General features: G+C 40.4%; 1 protein-coding gene across 1 annotated transcript in view; it reads left to right on the forward strand.

The window, feature by feature from the left end:
• The first annotated feature begins 4588 nt into the window (after positions 1–4588).
• Positions 4589–12500, forward strand: part of LOC308098673 (uncharacterized protein) — a 41171-nt gene continuing 33259 nt past the window's right edge. Inside the window, 3 exon segments of the mRNA XM_080447080.1 lie at positions 4589–4631; positions 9371–9519; positions 11535–11845. Of these exon segments, the coding sequence (XP_080303206.1) occupies positions 9414–9519; positions 11535–11845 (417 nt within the window). The 5' untranslated portion in view covers positions 4589–4631; positions 9371–9413.

The following is a 12500-nucleotide window of genomic DNA, read 5'->3' on the forward strand; positions in this document are numbered from 1 at the left end:
GAGTATAATAGAGTATAAAAAAGTATAATGGAGTATAACAGAGTATAACAGAGTATAAAAAAGTATAATAGAGTATAACAGAGTATAATAGAGTATAACAGAGTATAACAGAGTATAACAGAGTATAAAAAAGTATAATAGAGTATAACAGAGTATAACAGAGTATAAAAAAGTATAATAGAGTATAATATAATAACTGAACATCTTTGTTTCTTTCTTTTCCTGTTCAGCTGTTGGCAAGGCGAGCAGTAACAACAACACACCAGACGATGGCGCCACAATCTCTAAGTAAGTGAAGTTCATTTGTTTGGCATGAAATTAAATAAAAGATATAGATATAAAAACGACAACTTTTAATCACATCATTAAAAAAAACAAGATTAAAGATTGTTTATTATTCCATGATATTTACACAAGCATGAGAGAGAGTGAAAATCTTGGGTTTGGGCTCCTTGACATTGTCACGAGGACATCAGTACAATACATCTTAAAATATGAGCTTTGACATAATAAATCAATAAAGTCCTTTATGATAGAAGCCCAATCCAAACCATGTTCTTGTGTAAAAAGCTGTATTGATGGCATTCCTTTTGTTTATAGACAGAGACAAGTGGAAGAGGGAGCAGGGGGAGGAAGAATAAAAAACTAAAGATAAACATATTTACACAAAGCATATCCATCCATACAGTATTATATACATGAGGTGTTAGACTGAAAACACACATCCTTAATACAGACCGGGAACGCATCTGTGTCATTTTAGATGTATTTGCCTTTATTTTTTTTAAATAGTGAAAGTTTGTGCAAATCTTTGAATATATATAAATATATATATATTTTAAAGCGAACATTTGCAACTCAAATCTTTGCTTCTGGTGGGTCCCTGGATCAAAACATTTTACAAATGTTCACTTACATTTTCTTTCAAAAATAGCAGATCTACAAGCTCATAGCGCGGCACCGAGTGCCGCGCTATGAGCTTGTAGATCTGCTATTCTTGAATAGCCCAAAGAAATCTTAAAATGACACACAGATGCTTTCCAACCTGTGGCCGATTCTAAAAATGTATTCTAAGTCGCAACAGTTTTCTGTTAAACCTATATGTTGCTATAATATCAGTGGTTCTCAAACCTTTTCATGTAAAAATATGTATTTTGGCCGCCGACCCCCCTGTTACGGCCACTAACCCTGGCTCGAACGCCAATGGCCATATAACATAATAACAGGACAAAAATCTGGTCTCAATTGCTTTTAAATGCAGAAAAACATGTTACATTACATTACATTACATTACAGTCATTTAGCAGACGCTTTTATCCAAAGCGACTTATAATAAGTGCATTCAACATAGGTAGGGAACAAAACTATTAATCACCAGAAGTATTAAGTGCATTTCCTGCAAAAACAAGCAACCAAGAGTATACCTAGCGCTAAGGCAAAAGTGCAATATATCAGCTACCTATTTCCTTAAACAGATGAGACAAAATAGCTAAATCAAATGAGCAGGAGCTAAAACAAATAATTGTATCGACTAAACAAGATCCAATAAAACAATAAAACGATAAAACAAGCGTTCGTACAACTAGTTAACAACAAGTAGGCCAGGCAAAGAGGAAGGGTAGTGTTTCCTGAAGAGGTGGGTTTTCAGCCTGCGGCGAAAGATGGGCAGTGACTCTGCTGTCCCGACATCAGTGACTCTGCTGTCCCGACATCAGTGACTCTGCTGTCCCGACATCAGTGACTCTGCTGTCCCGACATCAGTGTCTCTGCTGTCCCGACATCAGTGACTCTGCTGTCCCGACATCAGTGACTCTGCTGTCCCGACATCAGTGACTCTGCTGTCCCGACATCAGTGACTCTGCTGTCCCGACATCAGTGACTCTGCTGTCCCGACATCAGTGACTCTGCTGTCCCGACATCAGTGTCTCTGCTGTCCCGACATCAGTGACTCTGCTGTCCCGACATCAGTGTCTCTGCTGTCCCGACATCAGTGTCTCTGCTGTCCCGACATCAGTGTCTCTGCTGTCCCGACATCAGTGTCTCTGTTCATTCCACCACTGTGGGGCCAGAACAGAGAAAAAAAGCTGTGACCGTGTAGGTTACAGGAGGCAACGAGTAGAAAACAAGGAGTTTTGAGAGGAGAGGAGGTGAGGAGGTGAGGAGGTGAGGAGGTAAGGAGGACACTGGGTGTGCATCTCCTGCCTAATGGACGGAGGTCAAAGGTCGGGCCGTATCAGCTGTCTGCACTGGACAAACGGCTCATTCATTCATTCTGTTGAGCTCAGGTGTTCACCAGCATGCTGACTGTACTGTACTGTACTGTACTGTACTCTACTCTACTCTACTCTACTGTACTGTACTGTACTGTACTCTACTCTACTCTACTCTACTCTACTCTACTCTACTCTACTCTACTCTGCTCTGCTCTACTGTGCTCTACTGTGCTCTACTCTGCTCTACTGTGCTCTGCTCTGCTCTGCTCTGCTCTACTGTGCTCTACTCTGCTCTACTGTGCTCTACTCTACTCTGCTCTACTCTGCTCTACTCTGCTCTGCTCTGCTCTGCTGTACTCTACTCTGCTCTGCTCTGCTCTACTCTACTCTACTCTACTCTACTCTACTCTGCTCTGCTCTGCTCTGCTCTGCTCTACTGTGCTCTACTCTGCTCTACTGTGCTCTACTCTACTCTGCTCTACTCTGCTCTACTCTGCTCTGCTCTGCTGTACTCTACTCTACTCTACTCTACTCTGCTCTGCTCTGCTCTGCTCTACTGTGCTCTACTCTACTCTACTCTGCTCTACTCTGCTCTGCTCTGCTCTGCTCTACTGTGCTCTACTCTACTCTACTCTGCTCTACTCTACTCTACTCTACTCTGCTCTACTCTACTCTACTCTACTCTACTCTGCTCTGCTCTGCTCTGCTCTGCTCTACTCTACTCTACTCTACTGTGCTCTACTCTGCTCTGCTCTACTGTACTCTGCTCTGCTCTGCTCTACTGTGCTCTACTCTGCTCTGCTCTACTCTACTCTGCTCTACTCTACTCTGCTCTGCTCTGCTCTGCTCTGCTGTGCTCTACTCTACTCTACTCTACTCTACTCTACTCTACTCTACTCTACTGTTTTGATTTAGCTTTTATGAAGTTTTTGTTTAGTTTTTATCAGTGAAAAAAGGTGGTTGTTGACTGCAGCTCATGTTGTTTACTATGATCTTATAGTTTAATTGTCACAGATCTGTATAATGAGAGTTTTAAACTATACGTTGTAAATAGAAGCCATTCTGGGAGGCAGTTAATGCAGTTCCTATCTGTCAATAATCACACACACACACACACACACACACACACACACACACACACACAGTAAATACATAAACACTAAATGTATATTCACTTATCTGTAAGGATGACTAGGCACAAGCTGTGTGTGTGTGTGTGTGTGTGTGTGTGTGTGTGTGTGTGTGTGTGTGTGTGTGTGTGTGTGTGTGTGTGTGTGTGTGTGTGTGTGTGTGTGTGTGTGTGTGTGTGTGTGTGTGTGTGTGTGTGTGTGTGTGTGTGTGTGTGTGTGTGCGCGTGCGTGCGTGTTTCCTCGAGATAAGGCCCCTCAATGCCCCCCCCATGTAACAGGTGGGAGTAAACATACTCCAGTGACTGTGTGTGCATAGGAGAGAGAGAGAGAGAGAGAGCGAGAGAGAGAGACACACATATGGGGGCGTGGTCAACATGTCACATTGGGGACAGTGTTGGTGTCAGTGTGATTTATCCTGTAGTTTCATAAGGTTCTGGTCAGTGAATGAACGCAGCAACACCTTGTTGTTGAAACGAGCTTTACTACAAATACATTTGCCATGCCTTAAAATAGTGTGTGTGTGCATCTATGTGTGTGTGTGTGTGCGTGCACAACTTTGCAAACTCAAAAAATGACATTCTATACATAGAATGCATATGATATCAAGTCTCACCCCGGTTGAACTCTGATGCTGCTCCTTGATGTGTGCGTGCGCGAATGCTTGGCTTTGGCTATTCTAAAACAGCAGATCTACAAGCGCACAAAGCGCTGCGGCTCGATGTGTTTTGTGTGAGCTTGTAGATCGGCTATGTTGGGTTTCAAGGGGTTAAAAATGGCATTCATAGAATGCTGGTAATACAATGTGTGTGTGTCCGTATTCATGACGCCGTCACACTACACACTACTAGTAATCTCACCTACACTGTCTGTCCCTCTGAGACACGCACGCACGCACGCACGCACGCACGCACGCACGCACGCACGCACGCACGCACGCACGCACGCACACACACACACACACACACACACACACACACACACACACACACACACACACACACACACACACACACACACACACACACACACACACACACACACACACACACACACGTAGTAGTAGTAGTAGTAGTAGTAGTAGTAGTAGTAGTAGTAGTAGTAGTAGTTACATAAGTGCAGTAAAAGCACTTCATGCAAAATCGTCTCCAGCAGAGGGGTGTGTTGTGGTGTGTGTGTGTGTGTGTGGGGGGGGGGTAGTTCTGGCGGCTACTGATAGAAGCAGAGTGTGTGTCAGACTGCAGATCAGCTTCACATCAACACAGAAAGGACAGACTGCGTGTCACAACAGGTAAACACACTGATTCTACATACTAATGTTTCATACACACAGCACAGCTTCTCCTCTTCAGTATGTTTAGTGTTTAGTTTGACTATGAGTTGTACTTTGTATTGAAGGAATGTTAAGTTCTCTCTTATCTCTTGTTGCTGTGCTCTTTTATCTCTCTTAATGCTGACTCTGTGAAGAAGAAGATGTGCTTTTGAAGAATGTCCTTTGCTTTCATTCCTACAAATAGTCTCTGCATGTTGAATAAACAGAACCTAATACAGCATGGAGGTCACATGGTAAACCACATCAAGATACTTCTTGATGTGTAATTGTTGTTCGCAACTTGTGTTACTGCTGCTCAGTGGTGGAAAAAGTACTCAAATATATTTCACTTAAGTAAAAGTATCAATTATGCTATGTAGAAATACTCTGTTACAAGTAAGAATCTAAAAGTACAAAAGTATTGAGATGTAGTGGAGTAGAAGTAAAAGTATTAAACTGGAAATACTCTAGTAAAGTGAAAAAATACTTCAAAAGCACAGTACTTAAGTAAATGTACTCAGTTACTTTCCACCACTGCTGCTATAGTATATAATACAAGGTATCTGTTGATATTGCTGGTGTATATACGCAAGGTATGAGGACATAATATGGTTGTGCTTTATTTGCACATTTATTTGACCTTTATTGTGTTATGCTGGTTTTTACTGCTGCTATTGAAATTATTCACTTATATCATAGTTTGTGTTATTGTTGAGTTGTTGTTGCACAGTATTTTCTGGACCTCACATCAGTGGTGTAAAGTAACTAAGTACATTTACTCAAGTACTGTACAAGTATTATTTACAGTACTATATATTTTTTGTTACTGGATTTCCAATTTTCAGTACTTTTACTTCTACTCCTCTACATCTAAAAGGCAAATATTGTACTTTTACTCAACTACAATTATTTGTAAACCTTTAGTTACTAGTTACTTTTTGATTATTATTACAAAACATACATTGATCACTTCAGCCCTATATACATTTCGGCCATTTGAAAATAGCAGATCTACAAGCTCACAATGCGTGGCATCTATGCGACTTATCGTGAGCTTGTAGATCTGCTATTTTCAAAAGATTTGTATACATTTTATACATTTGAAAACTTTTTGATGCCACAATACTTTTGTACTTTTACTCAAGACCATTTTGAATTCCAGACTTTTGCTTGTAACAGAGTATTTCTGCATTGCAGTATTGATACTTTTACTTAAGTAAAACATTTGACTACTTTTTCCACCGCTGCCTCACATACATTTGGCTGCATAGTGGCAAATAGACCTGATTGTTGGTCCTATCACTCTGTATCAAGGGAAGGGAAGCGGCACTATTTAAACCTGTTAATATAATTATCATAATAAGAGTGTACAAAAAGTAACGGATCCATTTGGTTACATTTATACTCTCTGGATTACAAATGGATGAGGGTCCGTTTGGTTACATTTGTACCGTGCTACAGTATGTGAACACATGGCATACAGGTTGCACGTTAAACTTTGAGCCCCACACTTCAAGATAAAAGACTTGGATTGTTCCCAAACAATAGAATACGAGCACGCACACACACACACACACACACACACACACACACACACACACACACACACACACACACACACACACACACACACACACACACACACACACACACACACACACACACACACACACACACACACACACACGTAAGTAAGTAAGTAAGTAAGTAAGTAAAACGCTCTGGTCAGCAATAATATAAATTCTCGATAAGAATAAATCATTAAGAATAGCAATATATAATACTGACCTTGTAGATCTGCTATTTTCAAAGGATTTTTATACAATTTATACATATGAAAACTTGTGAAATTGGACCTTCTGCATAATGAGTACTTTTACTTTTGGCACTTTAAGTATATGTTGATGCAAATACAAATTTTGAATACCGAACTTTGAATACTGACTATTTCTACAATAAGGTATCGATACTTTTAGTCAGTGGTGTAAAGTAACTAAGTATATTTACTTAAGTACTGTACTTAAGTACAATTTTGAGGTATTTGTACTTTACTTGAGTATTTCCAATTTCCAATACTTTTACTTCTACTCCACTACATCTCAGAGGCAAATATTGTACTTTTACTCCACTACAATTATTTGAAAACTCTAGTTACTAGTTACTTTTCAGATATAAATTATGATATTATGAAACATACATTAACTGCTTCAGCCCTATTTCATACACAGGCTATTTGAAAATAGCCGATCTACAAGCTCACAACGCGTCGCATCGCGACGCGTTGTGAGCTTGTAGATCTGCTATTTTCAAACATTTAGTACTTTTACTTTTGGTACTTTAAGTACATTTTGATGCCAATACTTTTGTACTTTTACTCAAGTACATTTTGAATTCTGGACTTTTACTTGTAACAGAGTAATTCTATATTGCAGTATTGGTACTTTTACTTAAGTAAAGAATTTGAGTACTTTTTCCACCACTGCTTTTAGTTGAGTAAAATATGTGAGTACTTCTTCCATCACTGGTATTGTACAGTTAGTAAAATAAATATACTGTGTTATATACTTTGTTACTGTACATCTATGCATTAACTGTGTCAATTAAAAAATAAATAAATACATAAATAAAACATTTAGATTTTATAGCAGCTGGAGGAAAAAAACACCATTATTTACTGTCTCACTCTGAGCAGTTCCCAGAATCCATTGCAAATGCTTGGTTCTCGAGCTGTTCTTGAGGCCAGTGACCCTACTGGCCTCTAGTGGCGGGAGGAGAGAATGGCTATAGTTTTTCTATGTGTAGATTCTGATTGGCCGCATGGTCGTTGTTTATTTTTTTGAGAGAGAACTCATATCGATTGATTGATTGAAAACTTTAGTTACTAGTTATTTTGATTATTATTAAAACATTTACCACTTCAGCCCTATTTAAACTTTGTCTATTCACGTTGTGAGCTTGTAGATCTGCTATTTTCAAATAGCCAAAGTTTAAATAGGGCTGAAGTGGTACATTTTTTAATAATCAAAATCTACAAAGTAACTAGTAACTAAAGTTTTCAAATAATTGTAGGGGAGTAAAAATACAACATTTTCCTCTGAGATGTCGTGGAGTAGAAGTATTTAAATTTGGAAATACGGCAGAAAAGTAACAGTACTTCAAGTTTTTACTTAAAGGAGAATTTTGGACTAAAGTTTTCTTACATTTTCTATGACGTTATGATATCTTAGGATGAATGGTACAGTAGAAATTTTTCATAACTCCACCCCTGAGCCGCCACAGCTTAAAAGGTGCGCGGATAGGCCTTAGGTTAGATCACATATTTTAATAGCTTTTTTTTTTTTTTTTTTTTTTAGATCTGACGTTCATAGTGACAGAACACTGTCCCCCCCCCAAAAAAAAAACAAAAAAAAACAGAAGTCTCGCTAGACGAGATTTCAATCTCGAGATTTCAATCTCGTCTAGCGAGACTTCTGTTTTTTTTTTTTTTTTTTTTTTTTGGTTGCATAGTGTTCTGTCACTATGAACGTCAGATCTCACCAAAAAAAAGCTATTAAAATATGTGATCTAACCTAAGGCCTATCCGCGCACCTTTTAAGCTGTGTACAGTACGTCAGTAAATGTACTTAGTTACTTTACACCAGTGAACGTTACAAATAAGAGATGCCGTGAAAGAGTTTTAAATGAGTCTCTCTCTGAAGCAGATTGGTTTTTAAACTTCAGTATAAAGGCCTCTTTGGACGTCAACATGTTCAAAACAAAACGCCAACTAAAGCCTTGCTTTCTATTCAGTAACAGTTGTGCTAGTCAAGGTTTTTGATCTAATTTGGTTTAACTCTTTACACAGTTTGTCACACTTTCTTCTCTTCTCAGTAAAAGGAGTAGATCTAAGAGACAGATGGTACAGTAATGTGTTTAACACATTCTGATTGTAATCTAATCATGTCATGTGCTCACATGAATACTTTATGACTGGTTATTGACATGATGCTGTCTTACTTTTACCAAGTTAAAGGGACTTTATAACCACTTAAAAACCCTCCAGACTGGGTCGACTGGACCTGCGTTGTCTCTGTACTTGGATCGCTTTTTTTCTGTCTTTGCTAAGAAAAAACGTCGATCTACAAGCTCAAAAGAGCGTGTAGATCTGCAGTTTCTTTGTGCTAATTGTCTCCCCAGAATATGGGTGCTGGGGTTGCAGTGGTTAGAAAGACACCCAAAGACGTCTGTGTTTTGGCCTGAAAATGAAAAGTGAATGTTTCTGCCTATAGTTGGATCAGAGCAAAGGGCCCTTTTGTGTTACCACGGTAACCACGCATCCTTGTATGTTAAGTCTTTTTTGTATTAATGTTAACCCATTCAATCCGGAAACGATTTCTTTGGCTATTCAAAAATAGCAGATCTACAAGCTCATAGCGTGGCACAGAGTGCCGTGCTGTGAGCTTGTAGAGATCATGCTAGTTTTTGAAAGATCGTGAACATTTGTGCAAATCTTTAAATATATATTTTTTTTTCAAAGTGAACATTTATTTTACAACATATTTTGACATGGGGGTCCGCGGCCAAATACATATCATTTTGGCGGGGGGTCTTTGACATGGAAAAAGTTTGAGAACCACTGATACTACAGCAACATAAAGTGTTTCAGAAAACCGTTTTAGAAGACATTTGTAGAATCGTCCTCGGGTCTCATGGTTAAATAATGAGTTGTGTTCTTCCAGGCGATCGGGGGTTAAATGAGTCACGGTCATCGAGGTCATCATCATGTCTCAGACGTCAGGGGAAGAGGAGACCGATGAGGAGGTGTCACAGAGCTCACAGACCTCACAGAGCTCACAGAGCTCACAGACCACTGACACTGCAGCTGGAGGTCAGTGCTGGACAGAAACCTCTCGTGAATGATTGATTGATTGATGTACATTGTTTAGAGAGACGTGGGAACAGAACATGGAAGAACAGTTAACAAGACACGGTCCTCTGCACTGGATCGCTCATAAAAGCACAACGGCTTTGTTTCAAATGGGATCAAATCACGATGACATTTAACCCTTTAAGACCGGGGGACGCATATGTGTAACCACTTTATCCATATTTTATACTTTTGGCTATTAAAAAATAGCAGATATACAAGCTCATAGCGCGGCACCGAGTGCCGCGCTATGAGCTTGTAGATCTGCTATTTTTTTTTAAATCGTGTTTTCTTTTTGCAAATCTTTGAATATATATCTATAAAGCAATTGTTTTTTACTCAAATCTTTGCTTCTGGGGGTCCCTGGATTTTTTTTTTTGAGATGGGGGTCCGCAGCCAAATACATATCGTTGTGGGGCTCCTTGACGCTGACATTAATATTATAGCAACATAAGTGTTTCAGAAAACTGTTTTAAACTGATTTAGAAGACATTTGTAGAATCCCCAGAAGCAATAACATTTTAGCTAGAAATGCTCGCTTTAAATATATATATATATTCAAAGATTTGCACAATATTTTTCACGATTTTTCAAAAATAGCAGATCTACAAGCTCATAGCGCGGCACTCGGTGCCGCGCTATGAGCTTGTAGATCTGCTATTTTTGAATAGCCCAACGAAATCTAAAAATGACACACAGATGCGTTCTCAGGTCTTAAAGAGTTAAGAAAGCAGACAGATATACACTCACTACTACAGAGGTGATGCAACCCTGAGGATGCAGAGGCCCACTATGTTTCCACACTCACTCCAGAGGAACACATTGCATTATGGTTGTTGTCGGGCAGACACCTCTTAACTCCGTATTTTAATCTTTTTTGTAAATGAATGTACTTCGCCATTCTATGTCACACAAGAGTAGCAACAAAAAAAAAGTAAAAAAAAAAAAAAAAAAGTAAAAAAAAAAAAAACGTTTTGAGCTTGTAGATCTGCTATTTTTGCTACTTTTGAATTGGCATCCTAAAAAGTATTTTTTTAATTTGATTTCAAATGCATTTAGTTGTTATCTTTATAAACGTAAATACAAATACATTGGACATAAAAAATGACAATATAATGTTAATACTAGTCATTAAGCTACTAATATAGACTGAAGTCATTAAAGCGGCTCATGTTCACTAATGCTCCTGATAAAATGGTGGATATTTTTCCTCCTCAGTCTGTGTCTCATAGGAGGGCTGTGGACACTTCAGAAACCCGTCTACCAGTGACATCATCGTTAGGAAGGTTTATTTTTTTCCTTCAATATTTCGATTTTTTTATTTCGATTTTTATTAACACATTCCATTCCACTGTTTGTAAACATCTCGGACATCTCACTGCTTCTACCAGTGAAGACCACGTGTCAAACGGTGCCTCCATGTTGTAGTTAGAACGGTTTACGTTAAACAGTGATATGCGAGGAGAAAAAAATACAAGGAGAAAATGGAGTTTCAGTTTCGTCATTAGAACGAGGGCCGACGGGATCGGCAAAAACGGATCCCAAATAATTCCGTTTCCGGTGGTCAAACCGGAAACGGAAGTAGATCAAAAATTTCCGAAAGTGCACTTTTGGTGAAATCAACGCGAACCGGCGGTTCTCGTAGATCTACGCGATTGGCACGTGTCGGCTTTAAATAGGTTCGCGTAGATCTACGCGATTGGCACTCAATGTGTTAAAGTGAGAACAATGCCTACCATTATATACAGCATGCTAACTTTCCAGGATTAGAAAGCCTGCAGTTTCTATTAGCTTGGATTCCCCATCGATGATGTCACTGGTAGACAGGTTTCTGTCCACAGCCCTCTTCTGAGACACAGAGCGAGTAGACAAAAATGGAGCCATTTTATAATGAGCATTAGTGAGGACCAATTATATGAAGACAGGTTGAAAATGGGTGAAGTCATCCTTTAACCCTGTCTTGTTCCACCACTAAGGTCCGCTCAGCACCAGGATGCAGGCAGAACCCGGGCCCACCGGGCCCACCGGGCCCACCCTGGTGGTCAGCTCCTCCTCAGAGGAGTCAGACGCCGGCGGTCCCATGAGGAGACCCCCCCCCGGCCAGAGGGAGCAGGAAGAAGAACAGGAACAGGAACAGGAAGAGGAAGTGGAGACGCGGGCCGTGGCCACCTCCCCCGACGGACGCTTCCTGAAGTTCAACGTGGAGATCGGTCAGGGTTCCTTCAAGACCGTCTACAAGGGTCTGGATACTGAGACCACCGTGGAGGTGGCCTGGTGTGAGCTGCAGGTGACAAAATACACACATGCACACACACGCACGCACGCACGCACGCACGCACGCACGCACGCACGCACGCACGCACGCACGCACGCACGCACGCACAATGCACACACAATGCACACACACACACACACACACGTGCGCACACAGGGGTGGCAGACAGTGGCTCAGGGTTAGAGTGCCCGGCAGAGCGTCCGAATGAAGTCCGGAGCCCTGGGCTCCCCCAGACAGGCCCGGCGCCACGGGGGGGCTGTGCCCCCTCAGCTGTGCCCCCTCAGTTTCAAATTGTGCCCCCTCAGTTTATTTTTGAAAAGAAAAAAAAATTAATTAATTATTTTTTTTATAATTATTTTTTTGATAACAAAATTGGTAAAATCAGGCAAAAATAAGAATTAAATAACATAAGCCTAACCTAACCCTAACCCTAACCCTAACCCTAACCCTAAACCCGAAATAAAGTAACAAAAAACGCACAAAAATGGCCACAATCCGCGCAATTAACCCCAAAATTTTGCGCGCGCGCACGGGTCCCGCGACATGCACGCGTGCGCTGCGCGACTGGTGTGCCCCCCCACAATTTCCAACTGCCCCCTCAGTCATTTCATCCTGGCGCCTGGCCTGCCCCCAGAGTTAGTGTTGAAGTGTCCTTGAGCAAGACGCT

This window comes from Gymnoscopelus braueri, assembly GCF_963280865.1.
Source record: "Gymnoscopelus braueri genome assembly, chromosome: 13".
NCBI lineage: Eukaryota > Metazoa > Chordata > Actinopteri > Myctophiformes > Myctophidae > Gymnoscopelus > Gymnoscopelus braueri.